This window comes from Boleophthalmus pectinirostris, unplaced genomic scaffold (genome assembly GCF_026225935.1).
Source record: "Boleophthalmus pectinirostris isolate CB_2022bp ecotype Guang Dong unplaced genomic scaffold, ASM2622593v1 HiC_scaffold_4, whole genome shotgun sequence".
NCBI lineage: Eukaryota > Metazoa > Chordata > Actinopteri > Gobiiformes > Gobiidae > Boleophthalmus > Boleophthalmus pectinirostris.
In genome coordinates, this window is record NW_026571353.1 from 34,766,972 (window position 1) to 34,792,159 (window position 25,188).

The following is a 25,188-nucleotide window of genomic DNA, read 5'->3' on the forward strand; positions in this document are numbered from 1 at the left end:
CGCCGCACCGCAATGATATCGAAAATATTTTGACGGCGAAATATTTTTAAACACACATTATAATATTAATACGAAATAGCCTTAAAATAATATTAAATAATTATAATTAAAATCCGTCATCTGTAAACCTATGCAGCGAAACTGACCCGTGACGTCACAAGTATGCGCCGCGCTGCACGGACGTCGAAGGGATTTGGATGGTGAAATATTTCAAGGTATCTTCCGTTGTGGTGTATAAATTGGCGTTTTGGTGACTCCTTGCGTCCGTGTCTATCGTTTTGCGGAGCGCGGTTGTGTTTGCGTCTCGCGTGTCCCCGTCGATTGCGTGTAATTTGGTGTTTTAGCATGTTAGCTTTTAGCATGCATCCCCATTTATTGCACAGATGCGAGACAGCGAACCTTCTGACTTCATCTAACGTGAATTATGAGTAATCGTGAAAGTTAAATGTAATGATACGTGGGGTAACTTGTTGGAAAACGGCAGCATTTGAGCCAGTATGTGCTATTATTTTATATTGTGTAAGCTTTTTGACAGTCTGCCAAATCCTATATCAATGAGGTTGACCTAGTATTGCTTCATGGGTACAAATGTCAATTCAATACATGTCTTATCTGCAGTGTTGGGAAGTTTACTTTTAAAATGTATTCCCCTACAGATTACAGATTACATACCCCAAAATGTAGTTTGTAACAGAATCCATTAAGTTACTTAAGGTGAGTAATGTAATCTGAATACTTTGGATTACTTGATTTGCTGTAGAGAAGCAAAGACGAGGAAATCTTCACATAAGATGTTTTATCTGCTAAAAGAAAATGAAAAACCCAGACTTTACTTAACCGTATTAAAAAATATTATTGATAGAAGAGGAGGAGACACATCCGCGCAGCATGGATTAGTCCTGTTAAATCCTGGTTAAATCCTGGTTTAGTCCTGGTTTAGACCTGGTTTAGTCCTGTGAAATCCTGTTTTAGTCCTGGTTTAGACCTGGTTTAGTCCTGGTTTAGACCTGGTTTAGTCCTGTGAAATCCTGTTTTAGTCCTGGTTTTCGTTCTGGTTTAGACCTGGTTTAGACCTGGTTTAGACCTGGTTTAGACCTGGTTTAGACATGGTTTAGTCCTGGTTTAGACCTGGTTTATTCCTGTGAAATCCTGTTTTAGTCCTGGTTTTCGTCCTGGTTTAGACCTGGTTTAGACCTGGTTTAGGCCTGGTTTAGACATGGTTTACACCTGGTTTAGTTTCTGGCAATAAGTGGAATTACAGAGAGAAAAAAGAAAGTGATATAGCCCAAAATGTGAAAACAGGAAAATACCTCTGTGTAACCCATTTATTTCAACAAAGTAACTGTAATCCAATTCCCACTCATTAAAACAGTAACTGTAACTGAATACAGTTACTCATAATTTGTACTCTGATCACGTAACTCCACTACATGTAATCTGTTACTCCCCAACATTGCTTATCTGTAACTTGGCCCAGGCCCCACTGAAATTATGTCAATTGTATTAGTTTAAGATGCTTTAAAGGAGCTATACCCACTTTTTTGTTTTTTTTTTGTTTTGCCCCAGTACATATATATTGTAAAAGCAGCTCTCAAGACTTGGACTTAGATAAAATTTATTGATCCAAAAGGGAAATTATTTGGACACAATAGCTCACACATCACAACAGAAAATCATTATCACAGTTATTTTGGTCATTATTGTAATTACAGTTACTGAAACGATAATTTTTTAGTTACATGATGCTTTTAGTCAGCATTTCTCTCTCAAAAATACACTTTGTTATTGATAATTTACACAAAATTATACAAAAATATAGGCAACAAATATGACCCTTAGAGCAGTTTTGTGATGTATAAAACATAAAATGAATAAAATAAACTTTGAACATGAAATAAGGAAGAAAAACATAAATAAATGTATCACCACCGGGTGTGGAGTGAAGGAATAATTCTTTGTAAAGTGTCTTTGAGTGTCCAAAAAGTGCTATATAAAACTGATGCATTATTATTATTAAATGTATCCAAAATCAACTATATATCCAGCTGCTCTACAATCTCTATGTTTAAAAAATAAAATAATTATACTTATTTATATTAAGAAATATCCCAAAATAAACCTTGATAAGCTTCATGGATACAAATGTCAATTCAATGTAACTTGACCCAGGCCTCAGTGAAATTATGCCAGTTGTATTAGTTTAAGCGTAAGAACCACCTGCTTTAAATGGGCTATACCTACTTTTTTGTTTTTGTTTTTTGCCCCAGTGCAGATATATTGTAAAAGCAGCTCTTAAGACTTAGACTTAGACAAACTTTATTGATCCACAAGGGGAATTATTTGGACACAATAGCTCAAACATCACAATAGAGCTGCTCGATTATGGAAAAAAGTCATTATCACGATTGTTCAAACAATTATTTTTTTAGTCACATGATGTATTTGTTCAGCGTTTCTCTTTGAAAAAACAAAACTTAACACTTTGTTATGATAATTTACGTGAAACCTTCAAATTGAAAATAAATATAGGCTACAAATATGATCCTTACAGCAGTTTTGTGAAGTATGTAAATGAGAAAGTGTTCTCAACTGACTTACCTGGTAAAATAAAATAAAAAATAAAAAATGCACACTACACTAAACGCTTTACTGGGCAGACCTGCACAGACATGTTGACTTAACTATACGGTTTTCAAAAGGTGCTTCTGTGTTGATGCCAATAGCTTTAAGTTCATGCCAGATCTGTGTGAACGATCAGATTTGCTCCGAGTCTGTTGAGGACGTTGAGTTCAGTTAATGTTACCCCGGGATGACACAATGACATGTTATCTGAAAAACGTTATGTACTTCTGTTGCAACAATAATAGCGGTCTTTCCAATCCTGTCGTATTTAAATGTTTAAGTATTGATTTGGCTTTCTAATTTTAGCTTTTTCAACAGAAGTATCGACCGACATCTTCAAACTAACTGTTGTGTAATGTTATGTAATCGTTCCTGGAGTGGCCCGTGATAGGAAGAGTTTGAAAAGTAGTCATCACTTGATAATCTGCTCTACTACGATTGTACTATCGTTAATTTAAAAACAAATATTTGATCAGTAATTTGTAGGGATGTAACAATAACCGAAATATCGTGATATGGTATCGTCAAAAGTCTCATAATAATATCGTGGGCTGTCACAATATATCGAATCACAAGTTCCTTTACTTAAATATGTGGTTTTATAGTAGCAACAGCTTATAAAAATAGGGAACTACATATCATATGATTCATTTCAGCGCAGACAACATGAAGAAATATGTTTTTTACTTGAATTCTTGGGATTACGATGGAAATAATTCACACCAAAATCTTGTGAAGGTATTTTAAAAGTAAAAAAGTTTCCCATCTACCAAATATCGCAATAAATATCGTACCATGACATTTGGATATTGTAACATCCTTGTAATTTGACATGTTACTTTGTGGTCTGCTATGGTACTTCAAATGTATGAAACCGTTTTTCTTCTTGTTGCTTTAGCTGTCACCATGGTGATGAAGTCCACGGTGGACGATGATGATGCCGGCTGGGGGCTGGGCATCCCCGATAAGATGAAAAACAACGCCAACTGGGTGGACATCACGCACGAGTTTAAGGGCGCCTGCAAAGGTGAGGGCCGTAGACTGTAGTAAGATATAAATACACTCTGTTGTGAGGGATCTGGAACCTGACAAGTTAATGAAGAAATGTAGAAATAGTGATATCATTGTTATTGTGTTGTGGAAAAAATTATACATCTCTTGAAGATAAATAATGAATCCATTTGCAAAGCCCGATGAGTTTTTGGAATATAGACCAAGGTTTATTCTTGTTACAGCAGATATGGACAGGGCCTAGTCCTGCCCTGGCCACAGCCCAAGAACCTCTCATCACCAGCAGTGTGTCCCTACTTCTCTCCCCAGTATCTGCCCCAGAGCTCAAATGCTCTGGGGCAGATACTGGGGAGAGACTCTGAAAGTATTTATACAGAAACACAAGTTACATACGTACATATCAAAGCAGAGTGACTTTGTTGTCTTACCTGTCCTCAACTATATGTTAATTTAGTATCAAAGGGCTTCCTGAAGGAGGTTGTGTCTGATGAACCTTTACACATGTTAATGACTGGTCTGGGTTTCAGGTAGAAATCACATTCATTTACACAGAGACAGACTGAAAAAAATCTTTCCACAATCAAAATTTCTATCACAATTGCAACAGACTTAGTAGATCGCAGTCGCAGTAGCATCCTTCATCTGACAGAATTTACTTTTGTAGCCCTTATCTCTTTGTAAATTTGACAGCTAAATTAAGACATTTATATTTTAATTTAATTTAACTCACTATGAATTCAAATGACATGTCAACAATCTGTTCAGTGTTGTTATTGAACATCATATTTTTCTCATATTGTGCAGTCACTATTAGGGGTGAAACAGTAACAAAAATATAACAATATTGCATCGTCAAAAGTATCTCAGTAATATCGGTGGCCATCACAATATCGAATCACAAGTTTCTTTGCTTAAATTCATTGTTATAGTGCAGCAATAGCTAAAAAACAGAGGGAACTACATCGACCATGATCCTTTGCTCTGTTTTGGTGCAAACTACATGAAGAAATAACAGTTCGAAGCACTTTTAAGTCTTAGTTCTTTGGATTAAGTCTTGTCAAGGCATTTTAAGAAGAAAAAGTAGCAGAGTATTCACAATTTTGTTCCACATAATATCGCAATAAATGTTGTACCGTGAGATGTATATTGTAAAAATATCATACCATGAGATTTGGATATCGTTGCATCCCTGTCATTATAATTTGTCTGAGTTACCATGTACCTACTCTTTATTTTTCTCTTTTTTAAACACAGAATTGAACCTGGGGGAGTTGCTCCATGACAAACTGTATGTATAAAATCATACATAAAGCTTTTGTTAACCCCTTCTCTTATAAATCATGAATCGTTGCTGTTTTGCGGTTGAAGGTTTGGTCTGTTCGAAGCCATGTCGGCCATAGAGATGATGGATCCTAAAATGGACGCAGGAATGATCGGCAACCAGGTCAACAGGAAAGTTCTCAATTTTGAACAAGCGATTAAGGTAAAGTCATGTCACTAAACTGTAAAAACAATGCTGATTCTCACTGCAATAACTTTAAAAATAATCTTTGTGTATTCAGGAGGGCGTCATCAAAGTGAAGGACCTTAGTTACCCAGAGCTCATTGGGATTATAGATACCTGTTTTTGCTGTTTGGTGAGTTTAAACCAAAATGTACCAAAACAATGTTTGTTTGCTCGTAGAATTCTGGTGAAACTATGGAGGCAATGGCACATTTTAATCCAATCCAATCCAACTTTATTTGTATAGCCCATTTTATAAACAAGACAGTTCCCAAAGTGCTTTACATAGCAATATAAAACATTTTACTTAAAAAAAAATCTGCAGAATTATGTTCTAATCAAGAGAAAACTAATAGAATAAATGAATACAATAATAATAATAAAATAAATTAATAAAAATAATAAAATCAATACATAAAAGCAGTACTAAAAAAATTTGAATAGATAAAAAAATAAATAAAAACAATAAATAAATAAATGAATTAAAAATAAAAAAACAATAAATAAAAACTATTCATAAATAAATAAAAATACATAATAAATAAATGTATTAATTAATAAAAATAAAAAAAACACAAAGGACCACAAAACTCACGTGGTGTTAAAACTCTCCACTGTGGGGGCTGTTGGGACGTGGAGGTGCAGAACGTTCCAGTGTTTGGTTTCGGCCACAGAGAAGGCCCTGTCCTCCCTGGTTTTAAGTCTCATTTTAGGCCCCATGAGCTGGAGCTGGACCTCGGACCTCAGAAACATGCGGGGGAGTTAATCTGGAGGAGGTCCGAGGGCCAGTCCATTCAAAGCTTTAAAAACAAACAATAAAATCTTAAAATCAACTGCGAAAATTAACAGGTTTAATCCTAAAATGGATGTTATAATAGTTTTTGTAAGAATTAAAGGTAGAAATGTAATCTCTCTGGTCACTCTAGTTTCCCTCCATCAACCCAAAACATGCATCAGAGGTAAAATGCTCCAGCTGAGGTAGTTCTGACCAAGACTAGCTCAGGATCTGGAGATGGGTCCGGCTGCTCCTGACAGATTGCCCCAGTGGCATTAAACAAGAGACAAACGAAAAACAAATCACCTTAACTTTAAGATTAGTATAGTATATAATGGTATTAGAAAGAAAAGTAATATGAATAAAAATGTTGCGTTATGTTTATAAAACCATTGTGGTGGCACTAAGCCTGTAACGATAACAGATTTTGATGGACGATTAATTGACCAAGAAATTATTGCGATAAACGATATTAACATTTCGAGATTATTTTCAACTACTATAATGACAATGGAATAAAAATGCAAATACACTCTTTCTAAGATCAATAAACATTACTTTCTAAAAGAACTAGACAACCAAAAACAAATAAAATGGCCTTAAAAGTTATCGAGCTCGTCAAAAGTGATCATGCGATTCATTGATTTATTGTTTATCGTTACAGGCCTAGGTGGCACAAGTTTCAGTTTCTTGTTACAGTTGCCATTTTTAGGAGTTTTCACTATTCAAAACCCATAATTTTAGGATGATGTAACCATATGCTGTGTGTGTGTGTGCAGATCACGTGGCTGGAGGGACACTCTTTGGCCCAGACCGTGTTCACCTGTTTATACGTTCATAATCCGGACCTGATCGAGGAACCGTCACTAAAAGCTTTTGCCTTGGGGATCCTGAAAGTGTGCGACATCGCCAGAGAGAAAGTCAACAAAGCAGCTGTATTTGAAGAGGTGAGTCTTCAGTTGTTAGAGTCAGAAGCGGAGTAGCAGTACAGTTGTACCATTACTTATAAAAGGCGGTATTTTACTTCTTTGGGGTATTAACTGCTAACACATATATATACATATGTGTGTATATATATATATATATATATATATATATATATATATATATATATATATATATATATATATATATAATATATATATATATATATATATACATATGTATATATATATATATATATATATAATATATATACACATATGTATATATATGTGTGTATATATATATATATATACACATATGTATATATATGTGTGTATATATATATATATATATATACATATGATATATATATATATATATATATATATACATATGATATATATATATATATATATATAGAGAGAGAGAGAGAGAGAAGAGAGAGAGAGAGAGAGAGAGAGAGAGAGATATAAAGAGAGAGAGATAGAGAGATAAAGATAGAGATAGAGGTATATAACATATTTAGATCACCATGGTACCTTTTATTGTTAACGTTGTATTAGCCAAAACCAATGTATTGACATGTTTAATAGTTTTTACTCTACTTTTGCTTAAATAGAAATATATGGTATGGTAAGGTATACAGTACTAAAGTGTCAAGAAATATAAGTTTATTCAATATACTTTTTTTTCCAAATAATTACTCGAGCAAATGCAATGAAGGACATCTATGCTTGCAGTTTTACACATTGTTTGCGTTCTGTTTGCAGGAGGACTTTCAGGCAATGACGTACGGCTTCAAAATGGCAAATAATGTAACAGACCTGCGAGTTACAGGTACATTTATTTAGTTTCATTTTTAATGACTGGTGAAATATTTGATAAAAGTCTTGTGTGTTGTTGTTCTAGGTATGCTCAAGGACGTTGAAGACGAATTACAGAGAAAAGTAAAGGTAACATTAGTGCTATAGTGACAACTTTAAATTTTAAAGAGTGTTGTTTTATCAGTTTGAATTTTGTGGCTGTTTTCTCTCAGAGCACGAGGAGTCGACAGGGAGAGCAGCGGGACCCAGAGGTGGAGCTGGAGGTAAGGAGGGAATCCATAGTTTTTAGCCATTACATTTACAGTATTAAACATGGAAATCCGGCAACAGATAGTCCATGATAATATTGGATTGGATTGTTTTGAAGTAATTCATAATTGGAATATTGTAAATAGGTTATCAACAAAAAAGGGCAATCGTCCATTGAGATTCATTTGGTCTTCTGATAATTTATGTTATTAGGTTATTTTTTCAGACCAAGAGTTTGTTTTCATATCTGACAGTTTCGATTGCTCATTCACGCTCTTCCTCAGAGTCACATGATGTTGCTGTGACGTGTCGCTCAGCTGATTTAAACAGGTTTTGGCGCTGTCTTCCTGCTGGTGGAGGCAGGATGACAGCGCCATCTGCAGTCTGACTTCCTCAGGACAGTATCCCAGATGCGTGAAATAAACATGCCCACGGGATGATAAACCGGGACGAGGGGGCTTTTTTACTCTCACACATCTGGGATACTGTCCTGAGAAAGTCTGACTGCAGATGGCGCTGTCGTCCTGCCTCTAACGGTAGGAAAACAGCGCCAAAACCGGTTTAAATCAGCTGAACGACACGTCAGAGCAACATCACATGACTCTGAGAAAGACCACAGTGAACAGTCGAAACTGTCAGGTATGAAAACAAACTGTTGGTCTGAAAAAAGAACCTCATAACATAAAAAAGGGGCAATTTTCTGTGTGTAAATTCCTGTTAATTTACCCAAGACATTTACGGACATGTTTCGGTGTATATTTGATTGGTCACAAAAATATGATCTGATTTTTTAAAATAATCAGATCATATAAAAAAATCTAATTCATAATTACAAAATATGAAAAATTATAAAATGAGAAAAAAAATTATATGTTCATCTGAGCCTTTCCTAAACCTCCTTTTAAATATTATCTATAAAAATACAGAGCTGGTGTAATAAATGAAGTCAAAACTTATTATTTTGTTTATATAGATTTGTTTTTATAGTTGACCATAGTAGCTATCTCATTTCCACATTTGTTTAGTTTCAGTTCTTTATTTTTTTTCTTTTTGCAGCATCAGCAGTGTCTGGCTCTTTTCAACAGAATCAAATTCACAAGACTTCTACTCACAGCACTCATCGCGTTCACTAAAAAAGAGGTAGTGTCAAAATAATCCCAGAGGTCAAACCTTATATTAAATGATTTCGATTTTAAAGTGGAGATTTCTTATTTTCCAGACCAGTTCAGTGAGTGAAGCGCAGAAGCTTGTGGCTCAGGCAGCTGACCTCCTCTCACCCATCCACTGCAGTATACAGCACGGGATCCAGTCACAGAATGACACCACTAAAGGAGGTAATGCACAGTTATAAAGGTTTAATACATTGTTATAGGTCTTATACACTGAACGATTTAAGGCAAGGCAAGTTTATTTGTATAGCACAATTCGTTACACAAAGTAATTCAAAGTGCTTTACAGAATAAGAAATACATTAAAATCATCATAAAAACAAATTAAAACATAAATAATCATGAAGATTAAAATTAAAAAAGAGAGACATAAATTGGAGAGAAGAGTGCGGAATGAAAACCTTTCAGTTATTTGCACAGTTAAACAGAAATGTTTTGAGTCTGGATTTAAACAGCGTCACAGAAGAGTCTGTCTCACATGTTCAGACTGTTCCAGGTTTTAGCTGCATGAACCTGAAACGCTGACTCCTCTTGTTTAGTCGTGACTCTGGGCACCAGCAGGAGGCCGGTCCCTGAGCTCCTCAGAGTGCGAGATGGTTCGTATGACACTAACATGTCACAGATGTACAGATTTAGCTTTTGGCCATGCTGTAATGTCAGATCTTCTTTAAAAACATACCTGGAGTTGTGCTTTGTTTTATTTACACATGTTTCAGTAGTTCTGGATAGGCAGCCCCATGATCCACAAAGTCCACACTCCTCACATTTGTTCTGATCATGTCTGTGTTTAAAATGTCTCTTGAGCAGCTTACAGAAATGGCTACCTTTGTTCATATTCTTTTAAATTTCTCCCTTGCACCAAGCAGAAGCAAGCAACAACTAAGGCCAATCATACTTTTAGATGGAGGGCAGCAGCTTATATAACTTTATGGGTGAATATAATACAACATAGAAAATTTCCAATTGTTTGAATTCATTTTAAATGATAATTATCATGTTTTTAATTAAATGCAATGACTTTGAGAAGCTAGTGCGAAAAAGATATTCAACTTCCTGGCACTTGTTCTTTCATGTAGATAGAGATTTTTTTTTAACCATAAATGAGGTTTTAAAAAAAAAAAAAAAAAAAAAGCATTTTGATAATTAACAGCAAATCTATTTATTTATGTATTTATTTATTTATAACGGAAGCCCTGTGAAATGTAACATCTCATGTGTGAGGGTGTCTTAAATAAACTAACAAAAATAGGATTTATAGAAAAGAAAGAAAGAACAAATCAAAACAAAACGCAACACAACACAAAAACAACATTCACACTATACCAGTGTTTCCCAAACGTTTTTTCTGGCCACCACATTTTTAAAAGTCACAAACCTTCGCGACCCAAGTCAATAGATATTATTTGTAAATCATTGGATTTGAACATTATTGAGGATATTTTATTGTTAACTGAGCGATCGTGTCTCTCTAAACAAATAGTATTACTCAGGTTTAAACAATGAAAAACAGTAAATGAAGCAGCAATAAAAGGATCCATAAGTCGCCTATTTGGACATGACATGTAGCCTATTTCTTGTTCTTTTCAATATTCGATTGGACCAACATGTCTTAACATTTCAACATGTGTCAGGACTGTATATCGCAGACCCACGTGCAGATCGTGACAAGGCGACCCAAAAAAAATCTGCTGCGACCCAGTCTTAGGGAAACAATTCACTATACAATACAGGATCCTAAAATAAACATCTCTCTGATTTTATAATCCCCACACCTATATTTGTAAATTACTGAAGAAAAAAGCAACTTGATGTACAACAGAACGAAACGAAACGAAAACAGGAGCAGGAAGTTTGTAAGTATCGGAAGATTGACGCCTTAAACTGATGGATCGATGTAATTAAGGGTTGAGGAGGGCAAATTGATATTCAACTTCCTGGCACTTGTTCTTTCATGTAGATAGAGATTTTTTTTTAACCATAAATGAGGTTTTAAAAAAAAAAAAAAAAAAAAAGCATTTTGATAATTAACAGCAAATCTATTTATTTATGTATTTATTTATTTATAACGGAAGCCCTGTGAAATGTAACATCTCATGTGTGAGGGTGTCTTAAATAAACTAACAAAAATAGGATTTATAGAAAAGAAAGAAAGAACAAATCAAAACAAAACGCAACACAACACAAAAACAACATTCACACTATACCAGTGTTTCCCAAACGTTTTTTCTGGCCACCACATTTTTAAAAGTCACAAAACCTTCGCGACCCAAGTCAATAGATATTATTTGTAAATCATTGGATTTGAACATTATTGAGGATATTTTATTGTTAACTGAGCGATCGTGTCTCTAAACAAATAGTATTACTCAGGTTTAAACAATGAAAAACAGTAAATGAAGCAGCAATAAAAGGTCCATAAGTCGCCTATTTGGACATGACATGTAGCCTATTTCTTGTTCTTTTCAATATTCGATTGGACCAACATGTCTTAACATTTCAACATGTGTCAGGACTGTATATCGCAGACCCACGTGCAGATCGTGACAAGGCGACCCAAAAAAAATCTGCTGCGACCCAGTCTTAGGGAAACAATTCACTATACAATACAGGATCCTAAAATAAACATCTCTCTGATTTTATAATCCCCACACCTATATTTGTAAATTACTGAAGAAAAAAGCAACTTGATGTACAACAGAACGAAACGAAAACAGGAGCAGGAAGTTTGTAAGTATCGGAAGATTGACGCCTTAAACTGATGGATCGATGTAATTAAGGGTTGAGGAGGGCAAATTGTTTCGTTCATTTGGGGCTTCGGAGTTAAATACTCTGTGACCAATTTCTTTTTTTTATAGCACGAACATTAAAAAATTGTTATTCAGTGTGACGTAAATGATATACTGATCTAAATGGAATCAGAAACTCTTTTAAGTAAGGTGGGAACTTTGGGTAAAAACATTTAATTGTAACATAAAATTGTAAAAAGTGTAGCTGTCTTCTCGGTGTAAGAGTGTTCTATATAAATTCTACCACAGAAGTCTGACCTGCCCTTCAGCTCAGTTTTGAACGATTTGGCATTTTAGGCTTTTCAGATGCCACTTGAACCAGCATCTTCTTATCCTGTATCTTTCCAGACCACCCGATAATGATGGGATTTGAGCCTTTAGTGAATCAGAGACTGCTGCCCCCGACGTTTCCCCGTTACGCTAAAATCATCAAAAGGGACGACATGGTGTCCTACTTCAGCAAACTCATCGAACGCATCAAGACCGTGTGCGACGTCATCAACACCACCAACCTCCACGGCATCCTGGTGAGGCCACGGTCACGTTTATGTCCCGTTTATGTTAATTATGTTGTATTACTGTCAAATATTTCAATGTCTGATAATGGTTTCTTGTTTTATCTATTTTTCACAGGATTTCTTTTGCGAATTCAGTGAACAGTCTCCTTGCGTACTGTCTAGATCTTTACTACAGGTGATTCGTGTCTTACATTTGAAATTATATCAGATATTTTACAACCATAATAATTGTTGACTTATTATTTTCTTTGTGTATTTGCAGACGACCTTTTTGATAGATAATAAAAAGGTGTTTGGCACTCACCTGATGCAGGACATGATAAAGGACGCGCTCAGATACTTTGTCAGTCCTCCAGTTCTCTCATACAAGTAAGTCCCATGTGTCTCTATTTAAAAGTTTTATATTCCACTAAATTGACTCTCGTGAGCTTTAAGCAGAGGTGGGACCCAGTCATTGTTTTGCGAGTCTCAAGTAAGTCTCTAGTCTTTGACCTCAAGTCCAAGTCAAGCCCCAAGTCAAGTCTCGAGTCACTGGCCCATAAGTCCAAGTCCAAGTTGTCTGCTTTGAGCTTCAAGTGATTTAGTCTTTAAACCAAAGTACCAAATATAATATAATAATTTTCTAAAAACATAGATTTTTTTAGGAGAAGCATCAAGTCTTCTCAAGTCCAAGTCAAGTCCCAAGTCACTGACCTTCAAGTCCAAGACGAGTCCCAAGTCTGAGTCCATTTTATCAAGTCAAGTCTCAAGTCCTAAAACTAGTGACTCAAGTCTGACTCGAGTCCAAATCATGACTCGTAGGTCCCCACACCTGGCTTTAAGTCATGTTATAATTAGGGCTGGGTATCATTCAGAAGTTGCCGATACGATACCTACCTCGATACATAGACCATGATACGATACATATCACGATACAGTGCACTTTCAATTTGATACGATATATTTCAAATCGATTCGATACGGTTCAATAAAAATAAAGGCTAAATCGTGGCTGTGATACTAAAAATCTTTAATAAATCATTGGTGTGCAAAGTGAATAAGAAACATGCCCATTTTAACTCTCAAAACTGTGAAAATGTCAAATGTGTTACATAAATGTGTTTCCTTCCACTAAAAAAACAACAAAAACGTGCTGTAATAAAATAATTGAGTAAAATATACCTAAAAATACTCTTGGCGATATATCGATACAGCAGCCCATGATATCAATACTGTATCATCACATTAAGCGATACGATATATCGATATTTCAATATTTTTGCACACCCCTAGTTATAATGTTGTTACCTCCTCAAAAACAGACCTGGAGTTGAGTTTTGTTTCATTCACACGTGTTTGAGTAATCCTTTTTTATTAGTCTGTCTACATTAGGACTCGGTATCTTTAAGAAGTTGCCGATACGATACATACCTCGATACAGTGCACTTTCGATTCAATATGGTCCGATACAATATATTTTAATTTGATTTAATATGATTAAATAAAAAATAAAGGCTAAATCATGGCTGTGATGCTAGAAGTCTTTGTTAAACCACTTCTTGTGCAAAGTTCATATGAAACACAAACATTTTAATCCTCAAAACAGTGAAAATGTCAAATGTGTTGAATAAACAAATTTCCTTTCTCCAAACAAGCAACAAAACTGTAGCTGTAACAAAATAATTTAGTAAAATATACCAAAAAATACTCTTGGCGATATATCGATACAGCAGCCCACGATATCGATACTGTATCATCACATTAAACAGTGTAATATCCTCCTGAGACACGGCCCATTGACTTGTGTCCTTTATACCTGTCTTCAATCAATCTTTTAAGTGTTTTGAGATAGACTCTTAACGGGGGGACTAGGTTCCTCTGCCTAAATAGGGCTGGGAGATTATAGTTCAGGATAAAAAAATAAGGATAAAAAATGTATAAAATCAATAGGAGTCTAAAAACTAAACTTAAACTCTAAAGTTAAAAGGGAGTCTAAAAACGTTTTGAGGCGACTGTAGAAGCTTGTCAGAGATGTTGGTCATCAAAAAAGTTGGTTTTGTTTGGTTGTTAACTTCACGTGTCCCCGGCGTTCATTACTGAGGACAGGTTACAAAATTATAAATAAAAATAAAATGAACAAAACCTAAAAGCTAAGGTGTTCATTTTAGGGGTGGGCAAAAATATCGGAATATCGATATATCGTATCGTTTAATGTGATGATACAGTATCGATATCGCGGGCTACTGTATCGATATTTCACCAGGAGTATTTTTAGGTGTGTTTTACTAAATTATTTTGTTACAGCGCTACAGTTTTGTTGCTTGTGGAGTGAAAGGAAACTCATTTATGCGACACATTTGACATTTTTACTGTTTTAAGGATTAAAATGTTTGTGTTTCATATGAACTCTGTACAACAAGTAATTTAACAAAGACTTTTAGTATCACAGTCACGATTTAGCCTTTATTTTTATTGAACCGTATCCAATCGATTTGAAATATATCATATCGAATCGAAAGTGCACTGTATCGAGATATGTATCGTATCGTGGCCTGTGTATCGAGGTATGTATCGTATCGGCAACTCCTTAATGATACCCAGCCCTAGTTCATTTACCTGCAAACAGAATGAAAATTACAAAAATTGTACATTGCAATACACTTTTTTCTTTGGGCCCCAAGAGGATACATCGATATTTTTATATTTTTGCACACATCTTCAAAACTCAAATGCTCTGTTCCACCTTATGATGTTATGAAGCGGTAGTTTTCAAGTTAACAGCTCCTTTTACCTTATTTACCTTACGTTATCCGTTTTTTCATTTTGGTTTTAGAAACAAATAATGAAGAAAATTGTTTTGTTTTTTTTCTTATTTTTGGTTTTATTTTGAAAAACGAATGAACGAATGATACGCAGATTAAGATGGCAGACCATTCACAAGAAAAGTTACACAATGCATCTTTAAACTTTACCCATGTGTGTTTTTACAGATGCTGCCTGTTCAATAATCACCAAGCCAAGGACTACATCGACTCCTTTGTTACACATTGTTCGAGGGTACGATTTTATAATTAGTTTTCATTATTTAAAGTGGAGTTTTAAAAATACATTGCTATTATAATTTTTTGTGTAATTTTGTGTTGCCTATAGCCGTTCTGCAGTCTGATTCAGATCCATGGGCATAACAGAGCCCGGCAAAGGGACAAACTGGGACACATCCTGGAAGAGTTTGCTACACTACAAGATGAGGTAAAATTTGTATGAATAAATGTAATAAATTCTGTCTTTTCAATATGTATTTGCAATATCTGGAGACATAGAGAGCCAGTGTTTATGAAATGCAAACAGTAATTCATGCACTACCTTGAACTTCGATGGCCATGATAAACTATTGGACAAATGTAACTGTTTACATTTTCCTGCTTATTGCTTTGCTTAAATATTCTCTTTGTCTGGCTTTTGGTAAATGCTTAAGTGGTTTTATTGCTCAAAAATACCTTGAAAAACTGTTCTCCACAAATCTGACCTTAAACTTGGTCAGATTGGGCCACCCAGTCGTCTTCATGGAGACAGATGTAATGCTGTACTGTGGAATATTCTAGACGAAGCAAGAATATCTTAGCCTGATTCATCAGCCACTTCGAGGAAACCGTCTGACCTCGTAGCATTAGGATTCGTTCACTCAACTTTTTTTATTTCACCAGTCAGGGCTAGCGGGGCTAACTGGTTTTCCCAAATCTTATAGGAAGAAGGGCAATAACATCTTCCTCCTTGATAAAATTCACCAAACATTCTCTTTGTTCCGGATTTAAATCCTGGATGTCTGTCTTCGTCTACATCCATCTCGACCGCTTTGTTTACTGTTGTGCTGTTCCACAAAAGGGACCCGGACAGGCGCTTGAGTTTGACGTCATGGCTTCAAAGCTCTTCTGACTTATACATATTTAGTTTATTATTACCATTTATGTTTTTTACTCTCCATCCATCCATTTTCTTCTGCTTATCCGGGGCCGGGTCACGGGGGCAGCAGTCTAAGCAGGGCCTCCCAGACTTCACCCCACACACGTCCTCCAGCTCTTCCCGGGGGACCTCAAGGCGTTCCCAGGCCAGCCCAGAGACATTGTTCCTCCAGAGACATTGTCCTGGGTTTTCCCCGGGGCCTCCTCCCGGTGGGACATGCCCGGAACACCTCCCGAGGGAGGCACCCAGGAGGCATCCGGAACAGATGCCCGAGCCGCCTAAACCTGTTTTTTACTCTTTGTTATAATATTGTATTGTGATGTGTGAGCTACTGTGTCCAAATAATTTCCCTTGTGGATCAAGAAAGTTGGTCTAAGTCTGTTTTATGTTCGGCTTCAGTCAAATGCAGCTCATGGTACTAATAGTTATAGGGCAAATTTTGTGCCAAATTCCACACTAGGAATACAAATTTATTTACAGACAAAATAGCTAAATAAAAATACCAGGAGAGTGGGTTAATATGAACATTTTAAAGCCAAAATTATGAGCCTGGTGGCAGCAGTTACAAGATGATTTGAAGTCAATGCAATCAGAAGCACACAAATGCGCACTTCTGATTTGGAATGCATAGCTAGTGGAATAGATATGTCGTTTTATGTATACCGTCTGTGATAGAGACATAAAAATCTATGGAACAACCCGATTATTTAGTTTCATATTCTGTCCTCTGTCCTCTGTGCTCAGGCAGAGAAGGTGGACGCGGCCCTGCACAGTCTCCTGATGAAGCTGGAGCCTCAGCGGCAGCACTTGGCCTGTTTAGGGACCTGGATCCTTTACCACAACCTGCGCATCATGATCCAGTATCTGCTGAGCGGCTTTGAGCTGGAGCTGTACAGCATGCACGAGTACTACTACGTCTACTGGTGAGACACACACCTGTACACACACTTGAGAGACACCAATATTTTACAATATCCGATACAATATAAACTGTAAAAAAGCTTGGCCAAAATTTAAGATATAAACACTTAAATCTATCAGAAAATGACTTAAATGTATTGAAATTATCTGTCCATGCAGCAAGATAATTTTACATGACAAGTTATCTTAAAATAAACTACCTCTAGACTAGGGCTGGTATCATTAAGAAGTTGCTGATACATACCTCGAGACATTGGCTGTGATGCAATATATATCTCAATACAGGTTACATTTACACTGAAACAAATCACTGTATCACTGTATCACTGTATCAGAAACGATTTGCATCCAGACATGATCCACACAGTAAAGCAAAACCACCTGAAACACTAGTCACATGACTAGGCTGGCGTCACGACGTCTCGTGGGTGGTAAAAACAAGGAAGTGGAACACCGTGTCTGAAGTTGCAGCAGCCAATTTCGAGAAAAATGGCAAGCTTGAAAACTTTTCTACTTGCAAGTATTTCCAGCTCCACTGTTTCCCATTTGTCTCTGGTTTGTTTAAACTGTTTTCTGCAATAGTGTCACATGACCGATGTCATGAACCCAGCGAATCAGGTGAAAGTCACAGTGACGTGGTCCAATAAGGACACAACTAGACCTCCTACGTCAGAGTATCAGTGTTTTCAGGCGTCCACACAGTGCCGGATCAGATCTGTACTCAGATGAATTCGTGGGAGCTGGCGGAATCAGATTGTTCCGTTTCTGGAGCCGTTTTCCATCGAATTAGTGTGAACGAACACTGCATCCACAACGAAAACGATTCAAATACTAGTGTGCACGGGGCCACAGTTTGCTCTCAAGTCGATATGATATACTTCAAAAAGGTTTGATATGGTTAAATTAAAATAATGGCTAAATCATGGCTGTGATACTAAAAGTCTTTGTTAAACCACGTCTTGTGCAAAGTGAATATGAAAAACACCCATTTTATTCATCAAAACGGTGAAAATGTCAAATGTGTTGCATAAATGAGTTTCCTCCCTCTGAACAAGCAGCAAAACTGTAGCTCTGTAACATTTAAACATTTAATATACCAAAAAATACTCAGCCAACGATACCGATACTGTATCATCACATTAAACAACACGATATATTGATATTTCAATATTTTTGCACACTCCTACTCCTGGAATGAAGCAGTCTCAGAACTAGTAAGTAGATAATAAATGTGAAAACAAGATGAATAACTTGAGTTTTAAAATCTTGGCCAGATCAGAGAAATTTGCAGTGTATATTGGGTGTTTTTGTACACACCAAACAGCACTTCACAATATTTTTAGTCACTTCGTCTATAGAGAGATTGAACTTTTGCCTGCCACTCAAAAGGGTTTTAGCTTTCTTTTTGACAGAGAGGCAAGGGAAAGGGAGCAGAGAGGGAAGAGAAGAGGAGGGGAGTCTATTCTGTAAAATAAAATAACCTTTCTACTGTTGTTTGTAGGTACCTGTCTGAGTTCCTGTACGCGTGGCTCATGTCGACTCTGAGCAGAGCCGACTCGTCACAAATGGCCGAAGAGCGAATCCTGGAGGAGCAGCTGAAAGGACGCAGCAGCAAGAAGAGCAAGAAGAAAAAGAAAGGTACTGAAATTATACTCTGATTAAATAATACATAATACTCTCATGTATGGTCTGTAACAGGGGTGGTCAATTATTTTTTCATTGGGGCCACATCAAAATATTATGGAGGCCAAAATGCTCAACTCAATTCTGCATAATATTAATTGTATTTCTTTATAAAAAGCAGTAAATAATATTGTTTTGATGAGCTGGTAAGACTGGTAAGAGTTTATGTTATGACTAAGCAATGAAAAAGTGAGGTTGCCTTACAAAAAATGTCATTTAAAAAAACGTCTCTAAAATAACAGCTATGCAGCTTTAGTCCGTGCATTAGTTAAAATCATAAAATATGTTTATTTTGTAATTCCAAATGAGCTTAAACGGGCCAGTCAGAGTTAACCAAAAGGCCGTCTATAATTTAATTGCATGTCTAATGTTTTGTTTTGTTTTTTTTCCTATAGTTCGACCTCTGAGTAAAGAGATCACAATGAGCCAGGCCTATCAGAACATGTGTGCAGGCATGTACAAGGTAAGAATCACCTACTTTAAAGGTTTGCTTTATCTTGCCCTAGTACAGATATATTGTAAAAGCAGTTCTTAAGGTTGAAATAAGTCAGCCGTGTACGGTCTGTATCTACTGTAATTCTAACACTTGTAAAACTCTAGCCTCTAAAAATTGTTACCTCTGAAGGTTCAGTAATGTTATACTTAAATACTAGATACAGACAAAACTTTAATTTGTGTATTTGGTAAACTTTTAAAGGGACAGTCCGGTATTTTGGACATAGGACCTCATTTCCTAGTGAGCCAGAGTGTTGGAGACGTGTGGAGACACTTTTTAAAATATTCCATCCAGTCCTTTTATTTGCAGAGGTCGTTGGTGCTAGACTAGTGCATGTCAATGGACTGGTCTTACCCACTCCACAAAACACCCAAAGTAAGTCTGTTATTTCGCCAGACTGTCGATGTAAATGTCTGTGTTGATAGATTAATGTTTGAAATAAAACTAACCTTGCATTGCATGAATCGTTGCATGTTGAGGGACTATTTTATAATAATAATAATAATAATACATAACACTTGTATAGCGCTTTTCAAGATACTCAAAGACGCTTTACATGGGAAGACAAACAATGACAGACAAGAGAAAAGACAGTTAATGAAAGTTTTTTTTTAAAGAGATGGGTTTTCAGGGCTTTTTTTAAACATGGGGAGTGTGGATGAGTCTCTGATGTGTTTGGGCAGGGAGTTCCAGAGGGTGGGGGCAGCGGCGGAGAAGGCCCGGTCCCCCCAGGTCTTATGTTTAGTCCTGGCGGGGGGGAGACAGCAGGTTGGCATCAGCTGATCGGATTTTCTCATATATCAGTCCGCCGCTGCCGAGCTTTTCTTATCAGGAAGTACAACTCACTGCTGCTCAGACATAAATCCTTCAAATGCAACGTTGGTTTTACTTCTAAAATTATTCTATCGACACAGACATTTACATGGACAGTCTGGTGTAATAATAGATTTGTTTCGGGTGTTTTGTGGAGTGGGTAAGACTGTTTTTAGTGGCAGGATAAATATGACCATTGACATGCACTAGTCTAGCACCAGCGACCTCTGCAAATACAAGGACTGGATGGAATATTTAAAAACCTTTAAGTCACTGCTCAAAACTCACCTGTTCAAACGGGCCTTTCTTTCATATTGTATTGTTTGTTTGTCTTTTCTTTCCATATACAGCTTCTTTGCGTCTCTAAAAACCTCTGTATAAGTTATGAACATGACTGATTAAAGTTAATATTCTCCTGTGTTGTTTGTGTTTCAGACCATGGTGGCTCTGGACATGGACGGTAAAGTGCGAAAGCCTCAGTTTGAGTTGGACAGTGAGCAGGTTCGCTACGAGCACCGGTTTGCTCCGTTCAACAGTGTGGTCACGCCCCCTCCTGTGCACTACATACAGTTTAAGGTAGGGATGTAACGATGTGCAAATCTCACGGTACGATATTTATTAAGATATTTTGTGGAAGCTTAACAAATTTGTGAATATGATACTTTTTCCTCTTAAAATGCCTTGACAAGACTTAATCCAAAGAACTAAGACTTAAAAGTGCTTAGAACTGTTATTTCTTCTTGTAGTTTGCACCAAAACGGAGCAAAGGATCATGATCGATGTAGTTCCCTCTGTTTTTTTAACTATTGTTGCATCATAACTCTTAATTTATGCAAAGAAACTTGTGATTCGATATATTGTGATGGTCCACGATATTACTGAGAGACTTTTGACGATACAATATCACAATATTTTGGTTATTTGTTACATCCCTAGTTTAAGGTGAGACTTTTTTTGCAGCTACTGGTGTTGTTTTGAAGCCACGAGAAAATTAGGACTCATGTTTATGCAAAATTAGTTTTTAACAGTGTGATGAAGGACAAACTCGATATTCACAGTTGTTTCGTCTCACACTGAGCCTCAGAAATCACTCGTTTTCACAGGTACAAATCATTTTTCAGTATTTAGCATGGCTAAAAGGTGTAGTATGTAACTTTCTAGAGTAGGGTGCGCTACCTGCTTGTCTTTATGGAGATGTTATTGCTTTATCTCCTGCCTGTAGCTCTGTACTCCTTTCAAAGTAGCTCGATCAAGGGATTTCTGAATTCTGTGTTTTGAGATGAATGATTAAGGGCCTGTTTACACGAGAACACTTGCGGGTAAAAATGACAAAATATTTTATTAGAAGTGTCTTTCGTTTAGACGGTGATGACATTTTTGGGGTTTAAAAACACAAAAATCTGAAACCGCCCTCCAGAGTGTAAAAGTTGAAGAGAATTAGCCCATCTAACACTCAGTGGTTTAATGAGTTATGTCCTTTTTATAAAAATAAAGTTATGTCCTTTTTGAACGTAGAAAAGATTAGGTACTCCAAGAAAAGTAACACAAATTTTTTAGAAAGTGGCAACCATTTATTGACTTTTTTGAAACACAGTCTAAATCAACCACCCACCTCCCATTTATTTATTTATTTATTTGTATTTATTTATTTTTAGTCTTATTATTATATTACTATTATTTTTATTAGATTTTTAATAATAGCGTATTATTTTTTTTAATGTATTTATTCATTTATTTATTTATTTATTATATTATTATTAAATGATATTGCATGACACTACTCGTATTTCTTGAGTGATTTTTTATTTTTTTTTGTTAGTTAACTTTTTATCAGTAAAAAAATTTTTTAAAAGTGTGTGTACTTGTGTTTTTTAAATGACATATTTATATCTGTGTGCTCATGAATAAAAATATACGAAACCGAAAAGCCCGAGAATCAAAGTGGGTCTTAAGACGAGACTTAAAACTCTCCACTAGAGGGGGCTGTTCGGACGTGGGGGAAGCAGTGTGTCCCAGAGCTCGGTCAATATTGTCGACCCCTCGCAGCAACTGTTCTATTTTTACTATTCGTTATCACTATTTTTAACTTGTGTGTTTTGTTTTGTTCTTGACTGTAGGAGATGTCAGATCTTAAAAAGTACAATCCTCCCCCGGGCTCCGCAGACCTGTACATGGCGGCCAGTAAACACTTCCAACAGGCCAAACTGATCCTGGAGAACGTCCCTAGTCCCGATCCTGAGGTGAAAAACCCTGTGCTTAACCTGCGTGTTTAGTTAAAGGCGCATTGTGTAACTTTTCTATCCTCACGGAGACTAAACCAGACCAACTCACAGTCAGAATGTCTGTTTTTCTTTGTATTTTTGAGCTATAAAACCACCTGTAACTGAATAAATCCAACCAAAAAGTTACACCGTGCACCTTGTAGAGTCTTATTATGAAGCTGTATGAGTAATTCTTTTTCTGTGTTGCAGGTAAATCGCATTCTAAAGGTAGCTAAACCTAATATTGTGGTGATGAAACTGCTGGCTGGAGGGCATAAGAAGGAGACAAAGGTAAATAAACTATACATTATTACTGCTTATATGAAAATGTCTGACTTGCAAAGGGAGATTAAAGGGCCACTAAACAACAAAATCACATTTTTTCTTCTGATTAGCCGTGTAAAAGGGGCTAAAATAGAAAGTGTATACTGTGTTTTCCAGATTATAAGTCGCTCCGGAGTATAAGTCGCACTTTTTGGGGAAATGTATTTGATAAAATCAGAGACCAGGAACTGACATTTCATCTTGAAAGACAAGTTTTAGTAACAACAACAGAATAAAGAACAACAGGCTGAATAGGCTTTAATATGTTAACGTAATATATGAACGATCTCACTCCAAATCACTAAATCCATCGAATTCTTCATTCTCGGTGTCACTTCTACGCGACCTCTGGAGGTAAACAGAGCGTCGCTTCCTCTTCTGTGTCGCTCTCGTCAGACTCAGCATCAGTTCCAGTTAGAATTATTCCGGCCTTTCTGAATCCCGACAGGATGGTTTCGGTGTCAGTGAAGTCCAGGCTTTGTCGATCCATCCAGTGACTTCCAGAAAGTTACATGGTGCATCCTCCTGGTTACCGTGAAGCTGTGTTCTCCATCCCCGCTTTCCGCCAGTCCCTCACAAGTTTCTCGCTCACTCCAGACTTTCTTTCTGCTGCTCGATTACCGTTTTTAGCTGAATATTTCACTATTTAGAGAGAGAAGTGACAGTGGTGCAGGAGTAATAGGAGCAGCAGATACTGACACACAAGCCTAGAGCCTCTCGTGACTGTCAAATTTTAATATATAAGTCGCACCAGGAGTTTAAGTCGCAGGAAACACCTAAATCATGAAAAAAAAAGTGCGACTTATACTTAGAAAAATACGGTACCTATCCCTGGCCTTATTTTGGCAAAAACTGACTTTTGTGTCCAAAGCCGTGTCTTTAACAGCCTCTTTAGGATCGATATTTATTGCGATATCTTGGGAAAGCTCACCATATGCTGGGGAGGCTCACGATTAGGGATGTAACAATATCCAAATGTCTCTGTACGATATTTTCCCGATATTTTGTGGAGGCTAAACTAAGGAACTGCTTAAAACCTAGTGTTTAATGGCTCTTTAAGGGTTTGATCACACTTGGTTTAGTCCCATTCTAGTCCTGGTTATGTCCTGGTTTAGTCCTGGTTTAGTCCTGGTCTAGTTCTGATTTAGTCTTGGTCTAATCCTGGTCTAGTTCAAAGGTTTAGTTCTGAGTTTAGTCCAGTTTAGACCAGATTTTGATGTGGTTGTAATAATATCATTCTGTGAGATTTGCATAGTTACATTGTTCGTATCTGGGATTTTTTAAAGCCAAAATATTGAGACATGTTGCTTTCAAAACACTTAAAGATACAGTAACTTTTTGGAGGTCCCACATCACCTGCAAGATTCCACGGAAACAAAGTTAAAACCATACTTTGGAACATTCTTTATAGAGATAAGTAAGTTTTATGACATACTGTAGCAGATTTTAGCAGGAAGAATGGCATTTACACAGAAACAAGCAGGAGGAGGAACAACTTTTTACCCTTTTTTTGATTAAAAAGTTACATACCGTGGCTTTAAAAGTTACTAAATACTTCGCAAGAAGCTGTGTGATATGAGATAGTTGATCCTAATAAGTTTGTGTTTTCCAGGTGATGCCAGAATTCGACTTCTCGGCTCATAAGTACTTTCCTGTGGTCAAGATCATCTGATACTTTGAGAAGACAAAACCAGACAACCTCAGAGAAATGGTCCCGGTCCCGGTCCTGGTCCTGATCCGGTCCAAATCTTCTGTTCGACAACGTATCACAGATGAGGTGCTCTGTGATGCAGCCTTGACGAGCCCCACACCAAAAGCATAATGTTCTTGTTCAAAGTTACTGCCTTTTGTATTTGACCACGTTTAGGAACCTGATCCGAGCAAAAAACTATCAAGATGGATGCTGTAATGCGAACGGTGGGAGTCAATAAAATATGGAAAAAAACAAACAACAATGTGGTGTTTTTGGTTTTGTTTTAATGTATTATGTATGTATATATATATGTTGGGTATTTATTCTTCAAGGACCAGACTTACTAAATATAATTCCTTACTTTCCTTCATTCTGATGTTGCACTATGACAGAAAAAACTAAAAAAGGAATGTGACCAGAAGTTGTTTCCATGACGTTTTCATACAACATACATCTGATGAGATAAAAATGTTCGTTAATTGCGTGTAAATTGCTTGTTCTCATCCAAAGGTTTTTACGATTTAGTGCATTATTCATTCATTCCACACACCAAGTCTTTGTTTTGCAATTCTCAAGTAAGTCTCAAGTCTTTGACCTCAAGTCCGAGTCAAGTCCCAAGTCAAATACAGGCAAGTCCAAGTCAGGTCTCAAGTCACTGGCCCATAAGTCCAAGTCA

At 36.5% G+C, this 25,188-nt stretch overlaps 1 protein-coding gene across 2 annotated transcripts; it reads left to right on the forward strand.

The window, feature by feature from the left end:
* Positions 1-80: 80 nt before the first annotated feature.
* Positions 81-24,765, forward strand: naa35 (N-alpha-acetyltransferase 35, NatC auxiliary subunit). Of its 2 annotated transcripts, none has more exons than XM_020917385.2 (23): positions 81-215; positions 3,521-3,649; positions 4,888-4,921; positions 5,002-5,116; positions 5,196-5,270; positions 6,692-6,859; positions 7,607-7,673; positions 7,746-7,789; positions 7,873-7,923; positions 8,966-9,049; positions 9,129-9,243; positions 12,213-12,391; positions 12,498-12,557; positions 12,645-12,751; positions 15,352-15,418; positions 15,512-15,610; positions 17,066-17,244; positions 18,744-18,880; positions 19,321-19,388; positions 20,670-20,810; positions 22,352-22,474; positions 22,706-22,786; positions 24,432-24,765. In XM_020917385.2, the coding sequence occupies exons 2-23, from the start codon at positions 3,529-3,531 to the stop codon at positions 24,489-24,491; spliced, it is 2,175 nt and encodes a 724-aa protein (XP_020773044.1). In that variant the 5' UTR covers positions 81-215; positions 3,521-3,528; the 3' UTR covers positions 24,492-24,765. The 2 variants fall into 2 exon arrangements, with proteins under 2 accessions (XP_020773044.1, XP_055017692.1); XM_055161717.1 differs by lacking the exon at positions 81-215 and adding an exon at positions 279-495.
* The last annotated feature ends 423 nt before the right edge of the window (positions 24,766-25,188 follow it).

Bases quoted from the DNA above. Each gene is read 5' to 3' on its own strand.
- naa35 (XM_020917385.2), top strand. From the start codon at position 3,529: ATGGTGATGAAGTCCACGGTGGACGATGATGATGCCGGCTGGGGGCTG. The intron at 4,922-5,001 runs GTATGTATAAAA...TTGCGGTTGAAG, and splicing joins GAGTTGCTCCATGACAAACT to GTTTGGTCTGTTCGAAGCCA. The intron at 15,611-17,065 runs GTAAAATTTGTA...CTCTGTGCTCAG, and splicing joins TTGCTACACTACAAGATGAG to GCAGAGAAGGTGGACGCGGC.